This window comes from Orcinus orca, chromosome 7 (assembly GCF_937001465.1).
Source record: "Orcinus orca chromosome 7, mOrcOrc1.1, whole genome shotgun sequence".
In the NCBI taxonomy this organism is placed as follows: domain Eukaryota; kingdom Metazoa; phylum Chordata; class Mammalia; order Artiodactyla; family Delphinidae; genus Orcinus; species Orcinus orca.
Window position 1 is genome coordinate 42,202,433 of NC_064565.1, and position 27,435 is coordinate 42,229,867.

At 41.0% G+C, this 27,435-nt stretch overlaps 1 protein-coding gene across 7 annotated transcripts in view; it reads right to left on the bottom strand.

Moving 5' to 3' along the window:
• Positions 1-27,435, bottom strand: part of CACNB4 (calcium voltage-gated channel auxiliary subunit beta 4) — a 270,883-nt gene that overhangs the window by 40,421 nt on the left and 203,027 nt on the right. For 6 of the 7 annotated variants that reach the window (XM_049712720.1, XM_004276808.4, XM_049712723.1 and 3 more), the window contains 4 exons: positions 18,469-18,588; positions 16,247-16,369; positions 9,311-9,441; positions 1,156-1,232 (listed from right to left, as the gene is read on the bottom strand). In XM_049712720.1, coding sequence (XP_049568677.1) covers positions 1,156-1,232; positions 9,311-9,441; positions 16,247-16,369; positions 18,469-18,588 — 451 coding nt within the window. Of the gene's footprint in view, positions 1-1,155; positions 1,233-9,310; positions 9,442-16,246; positions 16,370-18,468; positions 18,589-27,435 lie in introns of those variants that run through there. The other variant, XM_033400059.2, reaches the window with a different exon arrangement.

Below are 27,435 nucleotides of genomic sequence, written 5' to 3' on the forward strand. Positions count from 1 at the left end.
GATAGTAATGATCATTACCTCACTCACTAGTTATTTTTGGATTTGTAATTTTGGTGAATTATCAAAAAATTTTGCGGTTCTTTTTGTGTTCTTAAGTCTTTCTGCTCACTTTCCAGAATATTGACACATTTTTCCTACTATGTTGCTCTTAATTTCAAGTAAGTTTATAATCAGTTATTCCTGTTCTTTCTTGTTTGTAATAGTGAAAAGCTGCAATGACCTAAATGTCCAACAAATGGGGATGAGGCAAAATATACTCAATATCTGATTAAAGTGGCTTTGTGGCCACCCAGTCAGGTCCAGTCCATTTGCGGACAACCCAGAGACCCAGAGTTTGGCTCAGAGCCATGGAAATCAGGATTCACATGAACAAGGACCCAGATACTCAGATCTGTTCCAGAATCAATCCAGTTTCCTGCAGTTAGGATAGACCAGGATAGACCTTGGATCTGTCATTCTGAATTGGTAATCCTGGATGACTTAATGCAGCATCAATTCTGGGCAGAATGAAATGAGCCTATAGGAGTCAGGGAACGTGGTGGAAGAAAAACTCCTGCTTGAATACCTCCACAGTTTCTAAATACACAACTCCTGATTGGGCCGCCACTGCCTCTTCATTACCATTAATTCCAGGGCTCAGTTATCTGCTGTCCAAACAGAAGTGAGGTCATCTGGGCTTAACCTCATTCTCTGCTTCAACCCTCTCCACCTCCACCGCCCAGGCTGTACCAACACACCCTAAAGTTTTACATGGAGATTTAAATAGAGCATTTTCTTCAGACTTTACAACTTTGTAAAAACTTTTTAATTGGTTGGCCCTCACCATCTTAAAGTCTGCTGGGTTTCTGGGTGGAATAATGAACTTGCTTCTGAATGATTTATAAAATAGAGGGCAAATAAGATTTTACAAAGTTATATTACCATGATCTGAATTTCTAGTACCACAAGTACCCTTTAGATCAAATCAAATGACCATAGAAAGCAAATGAGCAATGAAAAGTTAAGTAGAAAAATCTTTAAGTCAAGTTTTTAAATTGCTTCCAAATTAGTAAAAATACTTGCATGAACTTTCAAATATTAAGAAAGCAATACATTCCATTAAAAAAAGGTCTAACTGAAAAAAAAAAAAAAAAAAGATCTAACTGAAACCCTCACCTGTTGATGTGGGGGTTGCTCGAAATGTCCCTGATACCATTTCTCCAAGACTTGAAGAAGAATTTCCACTGGATTTCCTAAGATACAGAAAAGGAACTTAAGACTCATTCCCCAAAGATGGCAGAGTAGAAGGATGTGCGCTCACTCCCTCTTGCAAGAGCACTGGAATCACAACTAACTGCTGAACAATCGTCAACGGGGAGACACTGGAACTCACCAAAAAAGATACCCCACATCCAAAGACAAAGGAGAAGCCACAATGAGACGGTAGGAGGGGCGCAATCACAATAAAATCAAATCCCATAACTGCTGGATGGGTGACTCACAAACTGGAGAACACTTATACCACAGAAGTCCACCCACTGGAGTGAAGGTTCTGAGCCCCACGTCAGGCTTCCCAACCTGGGAGTCCGGCAACAGGAGGAGGAATTCCTAGAGAATCAGACTTTGAAGGTTAGCAGGATTTGACTGCAGGACTTCGACAGGACTGCGGGAAACAGAGACTCCACTCTTGGAGGACACACACAAAGTAGTGTGCACATCGGGACCCAGGGGAAGGAGCAGTGACCTCATAGGAGACTGAACCAGACCTACCTGCTAGTGTTGGAAGGTCTACTGCAGAGGGGGGTGGCTGTGGCTCACCGTGGGGACAAGCACACTGGCAGCAGAAGTTCTGGGAAGTACTCCTTGGTGTGAGCCCTCCCAGAGTCTGCCATTAGCCTCACCAAAGAGCCCCGTAGGCTCCAGTGTTGGGTCGCCTCAGGCCAAACAACCAACAGGGAGGGAACCCAGCCCCACCCATCATCAGTCAAGCAGATTAAAGTTTAACTGAGATCTGCCCACCCGAGCAACAGCCAGCTCTACCCACCACCAGTCCCTCCCATCAGGAAGCTTGCACAAGCCTCTTAGATAGCCTCATCCACCAGAGGGCAGACAGCAGAAGCAAGAAGAACAATTCTGCAGCCTGTGGAATGAAAACCACATTCACAGAAAGATAGACAAAATGAAAGGGCAGAGGACTATGTACCAGATGAAGGAACAAGATAAAACCCCAGAAAAACAACTAAATGGAGTGGAGATAGGCAATCTTCCAGAAAAAGAATTCAGAATAATGATAGTGAAGATGATCCAGGACCTCGGAAAAAGAATGGAGGTAAAGATTGAGAAGATGCAAGAAATGTTTAACAAAGACCTAGAAGAATTAAAGAACAGCCACCTAGAAGAATTAAAGAACAAACAAACAGAAATGAACAATACAATAACTGAAATGAAAAATACACTAGAAGGAATCAATAGCAGAATAACTGAGGCAGAAGAACAGATAACTGACCTGGAAGACAGAATACTGGAATTCACTGCCGTGGAACAGAATAAAGAAAAAAGAATGAAAAAAAATGAAGACAGCCAAAGAGACCTCTGGGACAACATTAAACGCAACAAAATTCGCATCATAGGGGTCCCAGAAGCAGAAGAGAGAGAGAAAAGACCCAAGAAAATATTTGAAGAGATTATAGTCGAAAACTTCCCTAACGTGGGAAAGGAAATAGCCACCCAAGTCCAGGAAGCACACAGTTCCAGGCAGGATAAACCCAAGGAGAAGCACACCAAGACACACAGTAATCAAACTGACAAAAATTAAAGACAAAGAAAAATTATTGAAAGGAACAAGGGAAAAACGACAAATAACATACAAGGGAACTCCAACAAGGTTAACAGCTGATTGCTCAGCAGAAACTCTACAAGCCAAAAGGGAGTGGCACGATATATTTCAAGTTATGAAAGGGAAGAACCTACAACTAAGATTACTCCACCCGGCAAGGATCTCATTCAGATTCAATGGAGAAATCAAAAACTTTACAGACAAGCAAAAGCTAAGAGAATTCAGCATCACCAAACCAGCTCTACAACAAATGCTAAAGGAACTTCTCTAAGTGGGAAACACAAGAGAAGAAAAGGACCGACAAAACCAAACCCATAACAATTAAGAAAATGGTAATAGCAACATACATATCAATAATTGCCTTAAACGTGAATGGATTAAATGCTCCAACCAAAAGACACAGGCTCACTGAATGGATGCAAAAACAAGACCCATATATATGCTGTCTACAAGAGACCCACTTCAGACCTAGGGACACATACAGACTGAAAGTGAGGGGATGGAAAAAGATATTGCATGCAAATGGAAATCAAAAGAAAGCTGGAGTAGCAATACTCATATCAGATAAAATAGACTTTAAAATAAAGAATGTTACAAGAGACAAGGAAGGACACTACATAATGATCAAGGGATCAATCCAAGAAGAAGATATAACAATTATAAATATATATGCACCCAAGATAGGAACACCTCAATACATAAGGCAACTGCTAACAGCTATAAAAGAGGAAATTGACAGTAACACAGTAATAGTGGGGGACTTTAACACCTCACTTACAACAATGGACAGATCATCCAAACAGATTATTACTAAGGAAACACAAGCTTTAAATGACACAATAGACCAGATAGATTTACTTGATATTTATAGGACATTCCATCCAAAAACAGCAGATTACACTTTCTTCTCAAGTGCACGCAGAACATTCTCCAGTATAGATCACCCCTTGGGTCACAAATCAAGCCTCGGTAAATTAAAAAAAAATTGAAATCATATCAACCATCTTTTCCAACCACAACGCTATGAGATTAGAAATAAATTACAGGGAAAAAAACATAAAAAACACAAAACACATGGAGGCTAAACAAAATGTTACTAAATAACCAAGAGATCACTGAAGAAATCAAAGAGGAAATCAAAAAATACCTAGAGACAAATTACAACTAAAACATGATGTTCCAAAACCTATCGGATGCAGCAAAAGCAGTTCTAAGAGGGAAGTTTATAGCAATACAGGCCTACCTCAAGAAACAAGAAAAGTCTCAAAAAAACCAATCTAACCTTACACCTAAAGGAACTAGAGAAAGAAGAACAAACAAAACCCAAAGTTAGTAGAGGAAAGAAATCATAAAGATCAGAGCAGAAATAAATGAAATAGATACAAAGAAAACAATAGCAAAGATCAATAAAACTAAAAGCTGGTTCTTTGAGAAGATAAACAAAATTGATAACCCTTTAGCCTAAGTCATCAAGAAAAAGAGGGAGAGGACTCAAATCAATAAAATTAGAAATGAAAAAGGAGAAGTTACAATGGACACCACAGAAACACAAAGCATCCTAAGGGACTACTGCAAGCAACTCTATGCCATAAAATGGACAACCTGGAAGAAATGGACAAATTCTTGGAAAGGTATAACCTTCCAAGACTGAACTGGGAAGAAATAGAAAATATGAACAGACCAATCACAAGTAATGAAATTGAAACTGTGATTAAAAATCTTCCAACAAATAAAAGTCCAGGACCAGATGGCTTCACAGGTGAATTCCATCAAACATTTAGAGAAGAGCTAACACCCACCCTTCTCAAACTCTTTCAAAAAACTGCAGAGGAATGAACACTCCCAAACTCATTCTATGAGGCCACCATCACCCTGATACCAAAACCAGACAAAGGTGTCTCAAAAAAAGTAAATTACAGACCAATATCACTGATGAACATAGATGCAAAAATCCTCAACAAAATACAGGCAACCAGAATCCATCAACACATTAAAAGGATCATACACCATGATCAAGTGGGATATATCCCAGGGATGCAAGGATTCTTCAATATATGCAAATCAATGTGATACACCATATTAACAAATTGAAGAAGAAAAACTATATGATCATCTCAATAGATGCAGAAAAAGCTTTTGACAAAATTCAACACCATTTATGATATAAACTCTCCAGAAAGTAGGCATAGAAGGAACCTACCTCAACATAATAAAGGCCATATATGACAAACCCACAGCAAACATCATTCTCAATGGTGAAAAACTGAAAGCATTTCCTCTAAGATCAGGAACAAGACAAGGATGTCCACTCTCACCACTACTATTCAACATAGTTTTGGAAGTCCTAGCCACAGCAATCAGAGAAGAAAAAGAAATAAAAGGAATACAAATTGGAAAAGAAGAAGTAAAAGTTTCACTGTTGCAGATGACATGATACTATACATAGAGAATCCTAAAGATGCCACCAGAAAACTACTAGAGCTAATCAATACATCTGGTAAAGCTGCAGGATACAAAACTAATGCACAGAAATCTCTTGCATTCCTATACACTAACAATGAAAGATCAGAAAGAGAAATTAAGGAAACAATCCCATTCACCACTGCAACAAAAAGAATAAAATACCTAGGAATAAACCTACCTACGGAGGTAAAAGACCTGTACTGAGAAAATGGTAAGACACTGATGAAAGAAATCAAAGATGACACAAACAGATAGAGAGATATACCATGCTCTTGGATGGGAAGAATCAGTATTGTGAAAATGACTATACTACCCAAAGCAATCTATGGATTCAATGCAATCCCTATCAAATTACCAATGGCATTTTTTACAGAACTAGAACAAACAATCTAAAAATTTGTATGGAAACACAAAAGACCCCAAATAGCCAAAGCAATCTTGAGGAAAAAACCAGAGCTGGAGGAATCAGACTCCCTGACTTCAGATTATACCACAAAGCTACAGTAATCAAGACAGTATGGTTCTGGTACAAAAACAGAAATATAGATCAATGGAACAGGATAGAAAGCCCAGAGATAAACCCATGCACCTATGGTCAACTAATCTATGACAAAGGAGGCAAGGGTATACAATGGAGAAAGCCAGCCTCTTCAATAAGTGGTGCTGGGAAAACTGGACAGCTACATGTAAAAGAATGAAATTAGAACACTCCCTAACACCATACACAAAAATAAACTCAAAATGGATTAAAGACCTAAATGTAAGACCAGACACTATAAAACTCCTAGGGGAAAACATAGGAAGAACACTCTTTGACATAAATCACAGCAAGATCTTTTTTGACCCACCTCCTAGAGTAATGGAAATAAAAACAAAAATAAACAAATGGGACCTAATGAAACTTAAAATCTTTTGCAAAGCAAAGGAAACTACAAACATGACGAAAAGATAACCCTCAGAATGAGAGAAAATATTTGCAAACGAATCAACGGACAAAGGATTAATCTCCAAAATATATAAACAGCTCATGCAGATCAATATTAAAAATATAAACAACCCATCCAAAAATGGGCAGAAGACCTAAATAGACATTTCTCCAAAGAAGACATATAGATGGCCAAGAAGCACATGAAAAGCTGCTCAACATCACTAATTATTAGAGAAATGCTAATCAAAACTACAATGAGGTATGACCCCACACCAGTTAGAATGGGGATCATCAGAAAATCTACAAACAACAAATGCTGGAGAGGGTGTGGAGGAAAGGGAACCCTCTTGCACTGTTGCTGGGAATGTAAATTGATACAGCCACTATGGAGAACAGTATGGAGGTTACTTAAAAACTAAAAATAGAATTACCACATGACTCAGCAATCCCACTACTGGGCATATACCCAGAGAAAACCATAGTTCAAAAAGACACATGCACCCCAATGTTCATTGCAGCACTATTTACAATAGCCAGGTCATGGAAGCAAACTAAATGCCTATTGACAGACAAATGGATATAGAAGATGTGGTACATATATACAATGGAATATTACTCAGCCATAAAAAGGAACGAAATTGGGTCATTTGTAGAGACGTGGATGGATCTAGAGACTGTCATACAGAGGGAAGTAAGTCAGAAAGAGAAAAACAAATATTGTATATTAATGCATATATGTGGAACATAGAAAAATCGTACAGATGAACCGGTTTGCAGGGCAGAAATAGAGACACAGATGTAGAGAACAAATGCATGGACACCAAGGGGGGGAAGTTGGTGGGGGGTGGTGGGATGAACTGGGAGATTGGGATTGACATATATACAGTAATATGTATAAAATAGATAACTAATAAGAACCTGCTGTATAAAAAAATAAATAAAATTAAATTCAAAGAAAAAAAAGACTCATTCCCCAGATTCCTTCGAAATAGAACTTGAGAGTACAAAGCTTTCTTTGGCCTTAATCCACTAAGTAATTCAAAACACACCAAGTCCTGCTATAGAGTACTTCAAGGATCTGCCCAAATGTTTTCTTTGACCTCCTTTCTCAGAGAAAGTGGGAAACTATCTAGGACCTGGAAATATTTTGCTAAAGTATGTCTCCTAATTATTCAATGCAGAAATGAGGCAAAAGAATCACTACTAGGAATGTTCTTGTGAACTGTCTTTTTAACCAACACTGGTCACCAGTACACTAGCTGGATGTCAAACACAGCTCAAAACAAGCAGTAAGATCTGGAAGAAGCACTTCTTATGTGGGGATCAGAATTAAGAACTGGCAGTAAGGATTTGGTCATGAATAGTATTATGGAATGGAATGGAAGCTCATTCGTATTGGTTCCTGCATGTGGCTTGGGAAGCTTCCCTGGAGCCCACCAGGGCCCTCAGGAGCCCACCTTCCCACTTCTCCAGTGTCCCTTCCTTCAGTGCTTAAGTATGGTCCCTAGAGTTAGGACAATCTGATTTCTCCTCCCGGCTTTGCCCATTACTCGTCGTGGGACCTTGGCACACCATATCATATCTTTGTGCCTGAGTTTCCCCATCTCTAGAAGGAGAAACTATACTTCACAGTTGGTATAAAGATAAAAGAAGATCATGTCTTTGAGCTCTTGGTTTTACTCTTGTGCCTGTGGGCAAAGTAAGCCTTTAGTTCAGAAGTGTAAAATAATTTTATGGAATAATAATAATAATAGTAGAATAACTTTGGAAATGGTGATAATAATTCATTTATTATTTCATTCAAATATCTATTGAGTATTCACTGTCCTAGAAACTAGGAATACAACAGTGGGGGGAAAAACAAAATTCCTTCCCTTATACAGACAAATTCTAACGGGAAATATCAGTATCAAACAGATGAATAGGTAAATATATAGTATTTCTGACAGTGATAAGTGCAACAGAGAAAACTGAGTCGGGAGAGAGATAGGAAGCAAGGGAAGAGAAGTGGATTCAACTTTAAATGTGGTGGCAGGAAAGGGGTCATTGAAAAGGTGATATTTAACTAAGATCTGAATCAGATGGAGTGATCCAGTGGAAGAGTGAAGAAAAGCGTCCAGTAAAAGGAAACAGCAATTACAAAGGTCCTGAGACAGGAAAATGTGTTCCCACATGGAGCAGCATGAGAGACAAAAAGTCTAGAGAAGAAGTAATAAGAGGGATTAATCATTAATAATGTTATAGGCATGATAATTAAAAGTGGGCTAACACTCTACTTTTGTGATCTCCTATCACTGTTTAAGAGGTTCCCATTATGACAAAGGCAAAAGGGCTCCTGAAGAACAGAGGAGTTTTTGAAACAGAAAAGGATCTAATAGAAAAAGGAGGTTGAGAGTTAAGAGAAAGAACTGATTCTATTTCAGGACTTTCAAACAATGGTAACACATACCAAATCAGTACTTCAATGTAGGCTCACAATATATGCAGGCTCAGTATGATTCTGATTTCTCCTCTCAGGCTTTGCTTGTATCCCTGGGACCTTTAAATACCTGCACTCTGAGATCTTTGTGGCTACTTCATGAGTTCACTAGAGGTTAATTCATCTGAAGCTGGACAGAGTCTTACCCCAAGTACCAAGCGATGGCAGCAGCCACAGAAAACCCTGGACAAAGTGCTACTAGTCCCGGGATGGTATTGCATGTGCCATGGCATTCTGTGCCCACTTGAAAGAGAGTCTCTGAAAGTTAACCAAGAAGAGCCATGATGCCAGGTCAGGCCAGGCCCCCACTTACTGTACTGAGAAAGGATACCCTACACGACTCTCACAGAGGAAAGCTTAGGTTCCCAGGAGGGTTTGCTGAAGCCACAGAAAACAGTCTCCACTGTGGAATTCGTGTTGATTCCAGGGGTGTCCAGGCTTCAGCACACAATGGGGAGAGTGAACTATATGAAACCCTTTTCTGTCAATTTCAGAAACACCTTGCACATAGAGAAGTAGCTTTTACTTTGAAAGCATATATGTTTAACCTAATAAGCAAACTTGAAAATATCACCTAATTTTCCTACTTCCTCCAAAAAACTTTAGAGAAAGGAAGGAGCCTTACCCTCCGTGAAAACGTCCTCTTTTTTGTTCTTGCTGAATCCGTATGTTCTCCAATCTAAGTGGACTTGGGATGAAGCCAATCTCACAGCCTTCTTTCACCAGCCTTCCTATCCACCAATCATTGTTATATTTCTGGAATGCAGGAATAAAACTGCTATCAACAGTAATTCACTGATCTTCACATTTATAAATCTCAGGGGACCAAAAGAATGAAACACTATATTATATAATATTATACTATACTCTATTACATACACAAACACTATTTATAGTATATTATACTATATTATATATATCTGGGATGGAGCAGTCCATAGAAGAAACCAAACTTTTAATCTAAAGGCCCAGAGAGTAAACACTTGAGGGTTTGCAGGCCATATGGTCTCTGCTGCAACTACTGTAATCTGCTCTTATGGTGTGGAAGCAGCCACAGTCAATACGTAAACAAGTAAGCACGGCTGTGCTTCAACAAACTTTTTCTTTCCAAGAAAGGCAGCAGGCTGGTTTCAGCCTGTGAGCCACAGTTTGCCAATCCCTGGGCAAAAGTCAGGTCTTAACATCTGGATTCCTTTGGTCCTTGTCAAGAAGCTCTAGCCAATTCTTAAGGAATAGATTTTACATGGATAAATAGGCACCCATGTAACTGGAACTCTGGAAGACAGGATCGACAAGTCTAAGACAAAATACACTGAAGAGTCTGTTTTTTTGTCAAAAGCTTTGAGGTAAAAATTCCACCCTACTATCTGTATTCTACTCTCTCTGAGGAAAAATTATAATCTTCCAAATATAGGTTTGCAAATCAAGGTCCATCTTACTACCTGAAGAAAAACAAGCCTACTCTTACAAAGGCTAAGCGTGTTATACATAAGTGGAATTTTTGAAATAATCTCCAAATGGCCTGAAGCCCAACAGGAATGAAGGAATTTCCATTTAAATAAAGTTCCATGACACATAAACTTGGGAAACAAACCCACACAAAGGCTTCAGCCAATATGGGGTGAACATGGTCCTATGTGATGGGCCAGCAAAACTGCATTTGTAATGATAGATTTGCTGAATCCTAGAGCAGGAGGCATAGTTAATCCAAGCTACCTGCCTCAAGGGAAGGTTTCTGCTAGGTGATTTCTAGAAAGCAGATATTAGTCCTACTGTTTACATCCTCCAGAGATAATTCCAAAAACTTCCTTTTGTGTCTTTAACAGTGTTGGGCAAGGTAACTCTCTCTCTTTGATCCAGAAACCATTTAGTTTTTTCGAAATGTAACTCTCTATGGTATATTGTGCTTAGCTCAGAGAACAGTAGAATTTATATGTATATGACATTGACACACTGTGAAGGAGGAATGGATGATTCTGTTGAATCATCGCAGCATGAAATTCCAGGTAACTGAGTAATTCTGAGTAACAGCTTCACACTCAAAAGCAAAAAGATATGATTTAGAGATTTGGCCTTTGTTATGCACACAGCTCCTACACAAGGCCCGCATGGCATGCAGTCTGAGCCTGCACTGAAGAAAAGAGTTGACCTAATATAAAATCTTGAACAATCTAGGTCTCAGTTTCTTCCATCTTTCCATCGTTTATTTCAGGATAACAGGCCTGAAATACCAGGCCCGTTTATTTTGGAATTAACAAAAGGCAACGGGACCCTTTCAGAATGCTTGGTGCACAGACCTGGAATTTAAATTTTACTGTGGTAGGGACAAAACACACAATGAGTCATAGTTTCCTAGGGCTTAAGTTACTTCCGGAAATCAAGTTAGCCCACCGGAACACTAACTTACTAAGTCGTATCCAAATAAACTTAAGGGGTTTCTGAAGTAGTTAACACAACTTCCCAAGATGTTTTACCTTAGTTCTAAGAAACAGTGAGAATCTGACTTAACGTTAATGAAAGTTCTTTGAGCCAATTTGGGGAAAGCTGCGTTGTATGTTCAAAAGCTTATTAAATCGCCTGTCCTTTGGTATATGTGATAAGGAGAGCTGTAGCGTTTCTCTGCATTGAAGCTTTTCGTTACTGAGGCAGTACTTATAACAGAGCATATACCAAATGGCCTTCTAGGTGATGGATGAGAGGAAAGGCTACAACTCGATTACAGAAATATGTTCCTTTGTGTTGATATTCTGGGAGCACACGCCAGTTTTCTGGCAAGGTCACCTTAGTGTTCCAATTCTTCTCATTTCCCTAAAACGATGAGCACTTTCTCTTTCTGAGATGTTTCCTTATCTGCGACCTCGTGAAAACACGTGGCTCAAATCCACATAGGATTACCAACTCAATACTATACATCAAACTGCCAGACAAGAGAAAGTCACTGATGAAGGAGCACATACTTCAAAAAAGCAACCCACTGGACAAATGGAGAAGATTGATGGAATGGAGGAAAGCAATAAAATATAGCAAGGTGGGGATAAGGGTGTGAGTAGTGTGCATGGAATATGTGAAAACTTCTCTTACCATTTAAAGTGCTGCTTCTCCTTGGAAACGATGGGTATGAGCAGCTAATGAATACGGTTTGGTCACTTTTGATGGGAATGGTGAGACAAAGTCAATGTAACCATTCAGATGTCAGGGTACGTGTTTCAGGTAAAGAGTCCTTGTCTTCGAGGCAAATATGGATATCCCCACCACATACACGATTGAGAAAGCAGAAGCCATCAACTCAGTGCTTCCTCAGCTTCTTATAACCAAGGCTCTGAGCTGTGTGTGCCTGCACTCATCTTTTTCCTGCATGTTATAATGAATCAGTGTTCCCCTTCGTATCAGAGGTCTGTCTCTCCTCTCGGGGTCTGGATCCCACGCTTCCAGACTACCAAAAACTTGACTCCTTTGCCTATCTCTCCTTTCCCATCAATCTCTCCCTCTCTCTCTGGTGGTTAATAGCAGCATGTACTGGTGCTCTGATAGCTCCCATCTTGAAAGGAAAGCTCTTTGGACTTCATACACTCTTCAGTCTACTGCCCGGTCAGTGTCAACTCCCTTGAAAGCACCGTCTGTGCTTGCTAAATATACTTCCTAACTCCCCTTCTCTCCTCATTACACTCCATCCAGCTTCTGTCTCTCTGTCTCCACAACTCCAGACAATGGTCCCAGTGACTTCGTTGCTACTGACCACTTTGCCAACCCGACATCCATTCCTTTCTCCTCGTCTTAGGTGACATGTCGCAACACTGGCCACAGCTGGTTGCTGCCTCCTTTTGGATACGCTCTTCTCTCTTGATGTCCATGCCTTGCTCTGTCCTGATTTTCCTCCCAAATCTCATGTTTCTCCTTTTCCTTAATTGTTGAATCTTTTCATGCACCCCACTTTTGCAGGATGGAATTCCTTTGAGTTTGATCCAGGGCTGTTTTCTCTCCTCCCTCTCCTCTCTCTTTAGGTGACTTCTGTCATTACCTCAGCTTTAAATGCCACCGGGATAAACTAATGATCCAAACTTATTTCTTTGGCCCAACCCCGTCCTCTGAGCTCCAAATTCTTACATCTAACTTCCTCCTTCATATCTCCTTTGAGATGTCTACTCCCTAACCTCCCTTCCCATCTGTCCTCACTCCACCCTGGTCAACTCCATCCTAGTTGCTCAATTCATAAAGCTTGATTTCCTTGATCATCTTGGATTTCTCCCTCAATCTTAGTTCCTACATGTGCATCAGCAGCACAGATCACTGAACTTCCACAATATATGTCAAAGGTGTCTACTTCTTTCCATCTCACTGACACCAGGCCAGCTCAGTCCCATTATCTCTAATCTAAAATGGTTCTAACAGTCTCCCTGATTCCGTACTTACCCCACTCCAATCCACTGTCTCTACAACAATCAGAATAGCCTTCAAATAATAAATTCATCCCACTCCTCTGCTTTTAAAGTCTTCAGTGCCATCTTATTATACTTAGAATAAAATATGAAGTCTTGCCGTCACCTTAAGGTCCTACTTGACCTGTGCCCTGCTTACTTCTACAACTCTGTTTCCTGCTACGGGCTCACTGCGTTCCAGGCATATGACCTTCTTCCAGTTGATTGATTGTGCCAGCTTATTTTGTCCTACCACAGGGCCTTTACACATGCTGTTCCCTCTCCCTAGAAGGTTTCTTCTTTTTTTTTTAAGGCTGGCTACCCTGCGTAATGGTCACATACTCAGAAAGGCTTCTCTGATCACCCCTATATTTAAAAGTATATAACCTCCTCATCCCTATATTTTAAGATTCCCAGCATCCAGTTCATTTTTTCCACAAAGCATTCACAATTTGTAATGATTTATTTTTTCATTATCTGTCTCCCCACTAGAATTTAAGTCCATGAGGGAAGGTACTCTGTCTTTGTTTACAGCTGTCAGACAACATCTGTCAGACAACATCTGTCAGACAATATCTGCCAACATTAGCACACACTACATGCTCAAGAACTATATCTTGAATGGAACAAAGGAACAAATGTAGAATTTCACCCAGTTCACGTGGGCACAATGCAAAGACAGTGAGACATCTGTAGACATCCCAGTGTTTGACCTACTTGCTATCACATAGTTAAAAAATTTTAAATGTATATGTCTTGGTGTCATTAATGCTATTGTAGAATACAGAGTTTTGAAAGACAGTGATTTTCAAATTGTTACATATTAACTGTGCACATCTTGTTTTGGGCCAGAGGGTAAATGCTGGTGTCTCAGTGACATTAAGTGACAGGTTTATGTTGATCACATTCCTCAGGCTCCTCAGGGTCAGGTTTCACTTTATTGTTCCACCCTTACACTCTCCTTTTTCTTTTTTTAAAATGTTTTTTAATTAGTAAACTTTATTTTTAAGAGTAGTTCTAGGTTCATAGCAGAATTGTGGGAAAAGTACAGAGAGTTCCCATATACCCCTGCCTCCACACATGCATAACCTCCTCCACTATCAACATCCCACACTAGAGTGGTACATTTGTTACAATGATGAATCTACAATGACGCATCATTCTCACCCAGAGTCATGTTGTACCTTCTATGGGTTTTGACAAATGTGTAATGACATGTATCCACCATTATATCCACTCTCTGTTTTCTAAGATCCAATTTCTAACGGCTCCTTTCCAGCAGAGCCAATGGAGACTATCAAGTAGGAATGTCCTCCAATGTATGCCTCCAGCCCCACTGGAAAATCCTGTGCAGAACAGGGAAGTTCAAGGAAGGCAAGACTTTCCTCCTGACTCGGCCTACTTCTTGTGCCAATATTCCGGATCTCTCTCCTTCCCTCTACTCCAGCCCCTCATTCTATCAGTTAGGTCTTTTCCTTCCCATATATATCACTGGGTTCAACATCTCAGCATGGAAAACATATTAAAATCTTTCCCATCCTAAAAAAACAAAAAAAAATCCAATAAACTTGTAAAAACACTCCCTCAACTCTATGCTGCCTTCTCCTGGCTAAAACCTGTCCTCCTTTTCAACTCAAAGCACTTAGGAAGAGCAAACTGCAATTCCTCTCCTCTGGCCTCCACATTATGTGGGGAAAGGCCCATTGAGTAACTCCATGGGAGGTTCCCAGTGCCCCAGACACAGTGCACCTAATAGCAAATTCATAATCACGTCACCCCTGTCACTAATCTTCTCCCCTCTCGGCCTTCTTTATTTTGATAGCTGACACCACCCTCTGCCCTTTCAGGTGAGCTAGAGAAACTGCCCTCCATCCTTCATTTCTCTTCATCTCACTTTCTCCACTATCCCCCCCCACCACCATGTGAAATCTTCCAATCTGGTCTATTTGCCTCTTAACTCTCTCTCCAAGCTGCTCCCTCTTTCTATCATCTCTGCTTCAGCCACTGTCTAGACTTACCATGTCTCCCCAGCCTCTGCAATACTCCCTCGACCATCAGAGTCACCATGCTAAGATACGAGGCTGGTCACATCCATCCTTTATTTAAAATTCCTCTCCAGCCCACTGCCTGGTGATCGAGTCCAGCCTCCTTGCCATGGCCTACGAGGTCCTTTCTCATCTGGCCCCTGCCTTCTGACGTGGCCCATCCCCTGTACCACTCCCCACTTACCGCCCTCCAGCGGTGCTGTGCTCATTGCCCCTGGCTGTCCCTTCCACCTGAAACCGCCACTCCTCAACCCAGCCTGAATTCAGGCTCCACCACTTCTGTAGAGCTTTCCAGCCCCCCACCCTCCTCTTCCTGAGCCGGATGGTCCCTCCTGCTCTTTCTTTGGGCTCCCACAACACCCATTCAATTTTACTGTAACAGAACTTCTCAACCCATGCAGAAACTATGCACTAGTTTGTCTCCCCCACCAGACTCTGGGCTCCCTGGCCGAGGGGACAGTGGACCTTCAGTTCTGATCCCCAAATGCCCAGCACGATGTCTAACATAAAGGAGGATTTCAATATACCCAGGTTGAGTAAATGAAAGTTTTTGATGTCACTATTCCATCTTTCAAGATGCGAGGCCTCAAGTACTCAATCCCTCAAGGTTTCTATTTCCCAAAGTCCTCTGCCCTTCTCTTAACTTTAACAATTTAATTATTATACTCTGTAGTGTTGGTTTGGCGGTCAAGGTCCACGGGACAATAATCCAGATGTTTATAATTACAACATCCCTTGTAAATGGTGCCTTCTGGGTAGGAGCCATGCCACCAAACTCACGTTTCCCTAAATTGGATCCATTGATCTATGTCAATGGATCTATCATGGTAGGTGATTAAAAGGTGACCAGAGGACCACAGGTCTATCCTAAATCAATCCTCTGATGATTGTGATTCAATGTTTTAAATGTGTGATAATGTAAGCAATGATCTCAGGCTTCCAAATCTCGCTGAGAAGGAATGGATTTGGAAGGCTTAGTCAATTAAATGAGGTAACACATTGGCAGCTCCTCAGCGCTTCTCTCCATTTAGTTTGGCTCAGAGCTGATTCCTGGCCTTGGCCTTGTAGCAGGTTAGGGGATACAGAGTGTCCTACATTTACCTCTTTAATGTGTAGAAAGTCCTTGGCGTCAAAGGAGATGGCCGTGCTTGGAACAGGCACATCCTCATCCAAGGCACCACAGTAGCTCACATTCGTCTTCACAGCAAATGCTACAGGTTTGGACTGGGAACAGAACCATGGAATAAGGATGGAGGGAGGAAGACAGAAGAGGATTTTTCACACTGAAATGTAGAACCAGATAATGGATAGTACCAGGCAGTAAGGGAAATCACTTTCCAAAGAGGGATCTCAACTGGGTTCCACATTTCCAGGCAGCAGTGAGAAATCTGCAGAAAGGGCTCTGAAGAGGATTCAGTCCCAGCAGCCCGACCATGTTCCCCCTCCTGTCGTACTTTCCAACAACCCAAAGAATCGTGCCCTAAAATTTGGGGGGAAGGGATGGAAAGGCGGGAGGGGCAGTCTGCTTTGGCCTCTAGTCATAAAACTCATGTTTATTATTTTAAATGGTAACAGACGCCTCCACCTTGGCATACAGGAAATGTGTGCTGGGTCTTAAATAAAAAGGTGGTGGAGGGTTAAAATAAATATTTTTGAAATAGCCATAGGCCTGAAAACCTGCAGGATCCCACTCAATAGAATACCTTGTCCTGCCAGGGAAAAGAAAGCCCAGTCCGAATAGACAGGAAGGGCGGAGCTGCTCACTCATCACCTTCTCCCTAGCTAACAAAAGCTGCTTCTGAAACTTTTCTTAGACAGATTCCTCCGCAGCAAAGTGCTCTCGGGCTGGTGCAGCTTGGCAGAGGTTAAGTAAGCCACCAGCCTAAGCTAACAGCGCTGTTGCTGACATTTGGGTGACCACAATAGCCACAAAATAAACTCTGAGAGAAACCTAAAACAAAATTTAGCCACAAGGAAGAACACCAGTTTCCAGCAATCCCGGGCTGCTCTGTTATGGGCTCATTTATTCGTGCTGGGACCATGCCTGGGAGCAACAGCACTGAGGCAGGATCCGAGTTAGAGTCTCACTGATGTCCTTTCCCAGGTGCTGCTCCAACCCCCTTCCGCCAACCAGCACAGGTAGCACGGGTGTGGAAGCAAAGGAAGACACCTTGTGAACCTGCCTCATCCTCCTCTTCCCGCTCTTTTAAACATTTTACTGTAAAAACAGAAAAGGGGGGCTTCCCTGGTGGCGCAGTGGTTGAGAGTCCGCCTGCCGATGCAGGGGACACGGGTTCGTGCCCCTGTCCGGGAAGATCCCACATGCTGTGGAGCGGCTGGGCCCGTGAGCCATGGCCGCTGGGCCTGCGCGTCCGGAGCCTGTGCTCCGCAACGGGAGAGGCCACAACAGTGAGAGGTCCACATACCGCAAAAAAATAAAAATAAAAATAAAAATAAGTAAGTAAATTAATTAATTAAATAAAAATAGAAAACGGAAGGAGTTCACTTTATCTGAGCTTTTTTTTTTTTCTCCTAAAAATTAGAAAGACTAGATCAATATGCGTTAGGAGTCTATAGTGAAGGGCAAAGGAGGAGAGGCTGACCAGGAACATGTTATATCTGTTACTGTGCATAAAATTTCATTTGACAAAAGGGGTCTGTGCTTAAAAAAAAAAAAAAGTCTGAAAGACATAGCATGGGAGATCTCTAGTGACTCAGTTCTAACATTCAAAAATGCAATTTGTTCTTTGTTGCCTCCTATGGGGCAGGGATTCCTATGGGGGCCCCTCCCTGTGGAATATCTGAAGGTCTCTTGCGGCAAAGCCTTTCATTGCTCATCTTTGCTGAAATGCTAATCGTTGTTCAAAGCTCTGAACGGTGAACTTGAGGTGCGAGATTGACACCAAGAGGGAAGAACAGAGACACCAACAGGGAGACCCACTGACCAGTTATGCACGTGTGGCCTGCAATGAAGGCTGCTGTCTTGGAGAACGGGGCAAGCACGCTGGTTCCTTGGGAGGCCCTCTAATGACAGTGGGAGGGGCAAGCTGGATATGGGGCACAATCTCTAAGTTAGAAGATGACCAAGAATTTTCACCAGCAAACCAAACACAAAAGGTAGGTGAAGGGGTCCGTGTCTCAGGATATGGCTCCCTGAGAATGTTACTATCAGGGGTGAACAGATCATGGGAGCCTTGCAATCTGGTGCCTTATCAGAATGATCATAAAATGATTACTCCAGAGAAATCTGAGGCAGGGGAAGAGCAGCTGATACCTGCTGAGCAACATGCCACTTTGGAACCCAAGAGGGGCAAGAACGTCACCTTTGCTCTCTCAAGCTGGATGGCCGCCTGCTGCTCTCTCTCTTGCCGAATTGCTTCCCGATCCTCTTCCAGAGAGACATCGGAGTCAGACGGCCTGCTCGTGTAGGAATCCGCTGAACCCTGGAAAGGAAAACCCGGAGTAGCTTGAATGAGGTGATGTGGAGCTTCTTAAATCATCACATCTAACAGCATCCTGGAGTGGGTTCTTCTCATTTGCATAGAATTTGATAAATACGCTCTATGCCTTATTGCAGACATAAATTTAGATGGCAGAATATAGTTAAGCATCTGAGTAATTCGGAAGGTAGCAATGTTAGGAAGGGAAATATTTTGACTAGATTAAGTGCTAGAAAGTAAACTGCAATGAAAATTATGTGATGTTCAGCCCCAATTCTTCTTGTTTTGTGCTATCTTTATATTAAGCCCATATCAACTTGCGGAACTGAAATTTCATTCCATTCTCTGTTTTATATACAGATTTTTAAAGGAGTAAGAGATTTAGCCTATTACAAGAGTAACTCCTACCCATATCTTAGATTACAGATGATCAATTTAAGATTTCAACACAGCAAATCAGAAACCTGAATTAGTAAAATGATTTTCAGTTCCATTGTCAACGCCATTGAACAAGGATGTCCTCAACTGAAGCCCATTCCTAGAAGGACTATTTGAACAATAATGAAATCCAGCCTGACTCATGTGGCCAAGGAATTTCGGGCAGTGGACATCACTTGGTGCTCATGCCATAAGAAGAGATGAAAACCACAGCAGCTGAAAAGTTAAAAACAAAAACAAACACCCCAGAAGCTTGCTTTCTGCTTGCTAAAAGAACATCACCCTTACAATTTCCTTAAGCTGGCATTAGAAGTTGATATTTGTGTAGATGATATTTCCACAGCAGACGTATTGATAAGACTGGTGTATTTGGCATGTTTCATAAACCAGGTACAGATTCTAGAAGGCGTATGCTTATCCATATAGCTGAGAATTTGCTACCCACTGCAAAAAAATAACTCTAAGAATGGCTGACTGCTGAAAAGGGCACTTTGAAAGTTTTTTCTAAACTTAGAAATGTTAGGGTTTGTTTGTTTATACATTATTTGTGAATTTGCTGCCTGTATGGGTAGCTTTGTCTCAGTAGAGGGTGTCATTTTAGCTGGGGTAGTCTTTCCCACCATAAAAAAAATCCCAGCACAGATTTTTCTGGCAGCCTAGAACAATAATTCCTGGTTAGAGTTTTATCAGAATGCCCAGTAGAACCCTGGTTCTAAATTCTAACTCTGCAACCCACTTTTGAAGACTTTATACAAGTTCCTAGACCACTCTAAGACTCAGTCTCCTCTTCTGTAAAATGGGGATGTGGTTTACTTCACAGAATTAAATGGAATAGGATATAATGAATCCCTGATTATTGAGCCCTGGCTGTCACACCAGCGTGGGGCTAGATGCTTTGCACACCTTATCTCACTGAATCCTTAGAGCAGTGGGTAAGCTGGGATTCAAACACGGGTAATCCAACCGTAGAGCCAGCAGTTTCAAACCCTACATTGAACTGGACTTGAAAAAATATTTACTCTAGGACCTGGCACATAGTAGGCACACAATAAATAGCCATTCTCATTTCTATTTCCTAGTGCTGGTATTTCTACCTTGATTTAAAAAAAAAAGAGTTAAGAGATTCTAATCATTTTTCAGCTTACTTACATATGCAAGTAAGTTGCCCATCTTGAAATGCACAGTATCCTTTTTTATTGTATTTGCTGCATAGAAAACACGATAAGTTTTTTTCCCCAGCTTTACTGAGATATAATTGACATATAACACTGTGCAAGTTTAAGGTGCACAATGTGTTGATTTGATACATTTATATATTGCAAAATGATTATACTATAAGTTTCATAACAGCAGTGTGTCCAAATCCATGCACTTTATGCAGTGCTTTTGAAAGTGCCCTTTACAGAGGAAATGTATTTGCTAACCAAATTATAACCAAACTCATCTGTGCAAATCTACTGGGGAAAAATCTGGACCTACAAAATAAATAAGTACAGGGTGACTATTTTATAGATGCATTCATTGCTTAAAAAAGAGCTACCCTGGGCTTCCCTGGTGTTGCAGTGGTTGAGAGTCCGCCTGCCGATGCAGGGGACACGGGTTCATGCCCCGGTCTGGGAAGATCCCACATGCCACGGAGCAGCTAGGCCCGTGAGCCATGGCCGCTGAGCCTGCACGTCCAGAGCCTGTGCTCCGCAACGGGAGAGGCCACGATAGTGAGAGGCCCGCGTACCGCAAAAAAAAAAAAAAAAAAAAAAAGCTACCTTGAAGTCCTTTAAAACAAGAGAGTTCTATCAGCATAAATCTTTTGTCCAAATTTAGGTATATCTGCATAAAATCCAGAGGAAGAGAGAAAGGAAACAATGTTTCTAAAAAATATATGAAAACGGTTTTGTGTTAGTTCTAGGCAATGCTTTGCTGAAGTGTGATGTGTGTGGTAGACCATTTTAAGGTGTTAGATGTCTGCGAAAGTGTCTGGACTATAAAGTGATTACGATGCAGGAAGTCAGGAAGGAGGCACTTGTTTTGAAAACACGTGCTGGGGAAGGCTAACAACTGCAGTTCACAAGAAAGCAGGCTGCCCAGTGGAGCAGTGAGTCAAACAGCTAAAATACACAAGCCACTGTTGACACTAGGAGATGGCTAATTTCCTGAAAACTCCGTTAACGATTTTTCAAATCCTGGCATTCAATCCTCTGCGCACACAAGGAGTGACTCAAGGGCTCCTGCAAATAAACTTTATTTTGAAATGTGAACAAGACTGTTAAGAATTTCAAAGTTACTTAGTAAGTTCTACTATTGCCAAGTATGTAAAAGCACACAATATTCTAAGAATATTGGTAGAGGGAAAAATAAAGCACTGTGATATTTATTTTTATAATTACAGTGTGAGATTCACAGCATTTACTCTGTTTTTTGGTTTTTTTTCTTTCAATGACATCTACATTTCTCTGAATAGGGAAATCATTGCTGCTGTCTCTCAAGGTCCTAGGGATAGCAGAGATCCAACATCAAGAGCCCAAATTTGGCCCATGGACATGTTCTGCTGGCTTGGCACAGAACTGGTTTCTTGTTTCTATTCATTTTTATTTGATTTGCTTCAACTGGTTGATAGAGAGTACAGACAGGAGAAAGAAAGGAAAAGAAAAAGAACCTAGGTTGTTTACAAAGACACAGAGAGCAGAAGAAGAGAGCCACAGAGAGGCAAGAGGAGACTGCCTGGGCCGGACTAGAGGGAGGATGGGGAAGGGAAGTGGGGCTGCAGCAGGCTTAGTAGGACTGGAGGGTCGGGGGGACTGCCCAGAGGTCTGGTTAAACCTTTATGATCAGGAAGAGGGAAACTGCAAGAAGGGAATAATGCTAGATGCTAAGAGGACAGAACTAAAGATATAAAGGTTACTAGCTCTGGCCAAAGGTAAAAACTGCAGCCCCATCAGCTTTTTGTTTTCCAAAATTCCACTTAATAAAATGGGCAAAGAGCAAGGCACCCAACTCATCAAGTGAGCCAAACCTGGGCTGTTAATCTATGTGTAAGATGCATGACAGAGGCTAGTCCCTCAAAAGTTCCTAAGCAGAAACCATTGCAAGTCACATCTTTGAGTCTCCAAAGAAACAACTAAATTGGGGGGAAAAAATGGAAACAATTGCTGCAAGTCTTTTTTTTTTTTTTTTTGCGGTACGCGGGCCTCTCACTGTTGTGGCCTCACCCGTTGCGGAGCACAGGCTCCGGACGCGCAGGCTCAGCGGCCATGGCTCACGGGCCCAGCCGCTCCGCGGCATGTGGGATCTTCCCGGACTGGGGCACGAACCCGCATCCACTGCATCGGCAGGTGGACTCTCAACTACTGCGCCACCAGGGAAGCCCGCTGCAAGTCTTTTTATATATATATAACATTACATATGTATGTATAAAATAATGCATCCTAATGAATATCAAAAGAAACACATACATGTCTTTCTATTAACATGAGGCCCAGATTTTTTCCCCCTTTCACTCAATATTGAAAACAGATTCCAGCCTCACACCTTTCATAAATCTTCTTGAGTATAAAATACAAACGTTATAGAAACATTGAAAAATCAGTTAGTTTACTAAAAGAAGGAAAGTGATCTCAAGTCAAACAATGGAAAAGTTTCTTTTCCTGCCCGGAGAGAGAGGCCATGACAAGAATGGGAGAGTGGCCGTGGGCTTTGGGGTCAGGAAGTATTGGGTTTGACACTGCTGCTAGTTCTTACTGGCTGTGTGTCTTGGGCAACTTATTTTAACTTTCTGAGTCTCAATTTCCTCCCCCTTTGAAATGGAGATAATAACACATACCTCACAGAGTTTCCCAGTGTTTGATTTGAGATGGAACATCATTTCGTTTACCATCATGAGGAAAATTGAGGAATTGCCAGCAAATAATATTTGACTCACTCATTAAAGTTTTGGGCAGCTTTTCAGCATTCAATTTTTGGCTGCCCTAGAGTTTTAGGATTTACATCTTGTTCTTTTTTTTAAAACAGCTTTATTGAGGTATAATTTACATACCATAAAATTCACATAATTTAAATTATGATTCAATAAATTTTTAATAAATTTACAGGATACAATTCACACAACAATCTAATATTAGAATACTTCTACCACTTCAGGAAAAAAAAAAAAACCCTTTTGCCTATTTGCAGTCACTCTCCAAACCTACCACGAGATCCAGGGATCCACTTACTTATCTTGTCCTTCTAAAACTAAAATATACTTCCTCTTCTTATGAGTAGTTTTAGTATTTAGATATGTCATTAAATTACAGCAAGGAGAAGGGAGAATTTATAAATGTTTGATTTTTAAATGCATTAATACTGGAACAGAACGTGGTTATTGTTGGAACTTTTGGGCTTTGTGGTCAGTCCTGTGCCTCTCACTTCCTACCTAGCTTAGCTGTCCATTCACTGGACACTGACCGTCTGTCAGTGGCAACAATGTGAGAGGAGAGCTGCTTAACTTTTCTGAGATTCTATCCTCATCGGCAAAATAGGAATGAACCCTTCAGGGTTATTTTGGAGAATTACTAAGATGCCATAGTATAGCATAGCATACAAGCATAGTAATGGCACAAATAAAACCAGTGTTGTGCAAGAGAACTTTCTGCAATGATGGATATTCTGTATGGCTGCTGTCCAGTATGGTAGCCACTAGCCACATGTGGTTATGGAGCACTTGAAATGTGCCTGGCCAGACGGAAGAACTGAACTTATCATTTAATTTTTAAATGTTTAAAGTTTTATTTCACTTTAATTAATTTAAAGGCAGATACCCACATGTTAACTAGTGGCTACCACATGGGGCTGTGCAGTGGTACGTACTCCAAATGTCAGCCCTTCCAGATCAGACAAGTGAATGTTAAACTTGATGTAAATCTGGTATTTTAATAGTTTCATTAAGTGGGCTAAGTGAAAGTGGAATGTCCAGAGACACATATCACTCTCAATGGATGTGAGCTTGTTTCTTTCCACTGAGTTTGCAATGACGTGACGATGCACTTTTCCACAATGTAGAAGGAACAAAGCTCTTTCTTGATTACTTTCCCAGAGTTCCTAGGGTGGATAGGTAAAGAGCCCCCTCGTGAGGCTGCCCTAGACAAAAAGGTCTTGTAGGCAACATGTGTCTTTACAGGATAGCCCCTCACTTTCTTGCAGATGCTCTCTTCTCCTCCACCCCCTTCACCAAACATGTCCAGAGCTCTTAGCAAGGGCCCCCACCCAGCCTAGCAGGGTCCAGGCTATGTCTCCAAGTAGATACGCCTGGGCAGTGTCTAGAACATAGCAGAACCTCAACTTCATTGAAAGAAAGACACTCTCGCTCCCATCAAAATCTATTCTTTGTTCCATGAATTCAAGTTCTTCTAGGGTGGTTGGTTAATTGATCAAGGTTTATGCTAACTGGGTGTGATGTTGTTAGCAGACCGCCCCCCCATAACATGAGATTTTTCTTTTTTTTAAGAATTATGGTTTTCAGTGCCCTAATCCAGAGCACTGGTACATTATATAATGTGTACATTATCAGCACTTTGGCAGAACAAGGAACTTTTGAAATTATGCCTCAGAGATGACAGCTTGACTTTGCTCTAAGGCACCTTGTACCGTGTCTTGTAAACAGAAGGTCTTCAAATATGTTGGTTGAAAGAATAAGGCAAGCTCTGCAGCCCACTTTTATTGGACAGAAGACCAGCAATTAATCCGACTAAGCTCCGATTTTAGGCTTCAAAGAGCAGTCAATGGCAGCAAAGGAATATGTTCAGAAAAGGCCATAAACGGAAAGGAAAGAGAATGAATGCTTACTCATCCCTTACTTTATGTGAGTCACTAACTTATGAACTTTAGATTATCACATCAACACTACAAAGTAGGTTACGATTATCCCCATTTTATAGATGAGGCATCTGAGGCTCAAACAGGCAATAAGAACTTCCCTCCATGTCACTATCATAGGGCACATTGCAGGGTGCAGGAGTATGGGCAGAATCTTTTTTTAAATTTCCTCTACAACATGTGGTGCAAACTTACATTAAAAAGTCAAACATTTTAGTCGCCTTCACTAAAAGAAAACAACATTCTGCAATATTTTGTTAGCACAGATCGTACACCAAAATCTCACTCGCTAGGAACGAGGGATGCAAGTAAAGAAATGACATTCTTGGATCATGGAAAATAAACTGGAGACTGTTTTTCAAAAGACATGTTTGCTTTTCTAACTTCACATGGTAACTCTAGATTATCAAGGTTTTGGTTTGTGAATTTCATTGAGTTTCTGCTTTAATGACAGGATTTTTGCTCAGCATTTTAGTTATTGGTAGGAGATTTTAAGGCCCCCTTGAGTTTTCTTTTTCTCTTAAGTGATAACTCCTCCAGTTGTGTTAAACTACTTATTTACAGGTTACTTCTTATCTTATAACTAAATTATAATTATATATCAATATGTAGTTAAAAACAAAATGCAGGCTTTGTCTAAATTATCTGACTAGTGGAATCCAAATTAATGGGTTCTATTATAACTGTTTTTACATAATTTATTTAAAAGGAAGTAATACTATTTAGAAAACTTAGCCAACCTATCCTTCTTGTTATGTTGACTAGTTTGGCAACTGCTGCAATTGCCTGGTTTCGGATAGGTATTTCTTTTCTTTTTTTCTTTTTTTTGCATTTTTTCTTTGACTTTTACTGAGATATAATTGACATACAGCACCGTATAAATTTAAGGTGTACAGCATAATGATGTGACTTACATATATCACAGAATGATAGATAGGTATTTCTTTTCATTGGTAGTCCAAGGAGACCCATCAGTGGCGATACAACAACAGCAGAAAAGTTTCAATTGGCCTCATCAGTATAAAGAGGGAGGTGACAAAAAGGCCCAGATGGAAATGAAAAGGAAATCTGTGTCAGTCATGGCCATTTAGGAGCTTGTGGGAAAGGAGAAGTTGCAATGTGGGGCTAACAGCAGACCTGCAAGTTAAATCAGTGGTGATGTTGGTAACGGGGGCAGATTCCTCTTAGCTTGGGCTACTATGAGGATTGCAGTTTCATATGGTTCAGCCTAATACACTGGGGGAAGAACAAAAGATAAAGATGACTTTATATGGATCCTATTTCACCAAACTGCTCTGATAATCAGTGCATGGGATCATACACGTATGTAAGAAGTGCTACATCAATGAACACAATTAGTAATCAATCAAAACCCCCTGTGAGACTAAAGGGCAACAGAAGTGGAAAAAAGTCATGATCACGTTTTGCATACAATAAGAATGTTATTTTAATGGTACAGATGATGAGATTATGGAGCTCACTCTCCTTCTGGGAAAGGGAAAGTGACTGCCTGCTGGGAGAAGGTGGCTTCAAGCAGTCAAGCTTTATTTTGTACGGGTCGCAGAACAACATCATGGGACACTGAGCAGCCACCCCCGGAACCAGCGCTGCCTGCTCAGAACCGAGAGCTTCTGACCAACCCATGGGACACAGGTGAGTGTCTGGGCAGCTACACCTGGCCGATTCCAGCACCGGCACCTGCAAGCAGCAGCCACAGCACGCGGTCTTCATGCCAGGGCGGTGGCTCAAGCTGCACTAATCTAGTTTCAGCAGAGACATTAAAAAGGAAATGAATATATTTGCTCAGAAAATCCTGAATGTGCTGCTGGTAGCTGCAGAACTGCATAGTGATAAGGCAACTAATTGTTTCTTGTAAATGTGGGCGTCTGTGATCCTTCTGGAAAAGGGATTGACTGACACTTCACATACCCCCAGAGTAGTTTACAAAGTAGCCCACAAAACACTACTTTTATGTTGTGGTCTATTTTCTTGAGAGTCATATTAGAGACCTGATAACAGTAAATATGTTTCTCCCAAAAGTAGCTCCAGGCAATTACTTGTATTTAAAAAAAAATTTTTTTTAAGACTTTTCCTTCTGTCATATAAAGGAAGGAATAATATAGGTTGCTTTAGAAGAAAGTAAGGGAAGGACTTGAACCTCTCCTGTATCATTTCTGTAGCCTCAGAAATGGTTTGATGAAAAATTATCCTTCACTCTTTGAAAATATTTTGTATTCATAACGTTTCTCATTAAAGCGATGCATACTGACTGCATCAAGAAGAGAAACCCTTCCCCAGAGATGGCTGCAGATGTGACGGAAGCCAAAATGAAGCATCTACTTCATTTCAGGCAGAGATCATGTCTTCCCCACTTTTGTTGTCCTCAGAGGCCCCAGCACAGAGCTTTGCACCTCAGAGGAGTTCAAAACTATTTACTGAATGAAAAAGTGAATAAGGAGGTTTCAAGGGGAGGAAGAGAAACACAAATGGACTGCCGGGTAATGCCCAGACTTCACCCAAAGGGAGTATACACTTTGGGCTTCCAGATGTTGCTGCAAACCATGT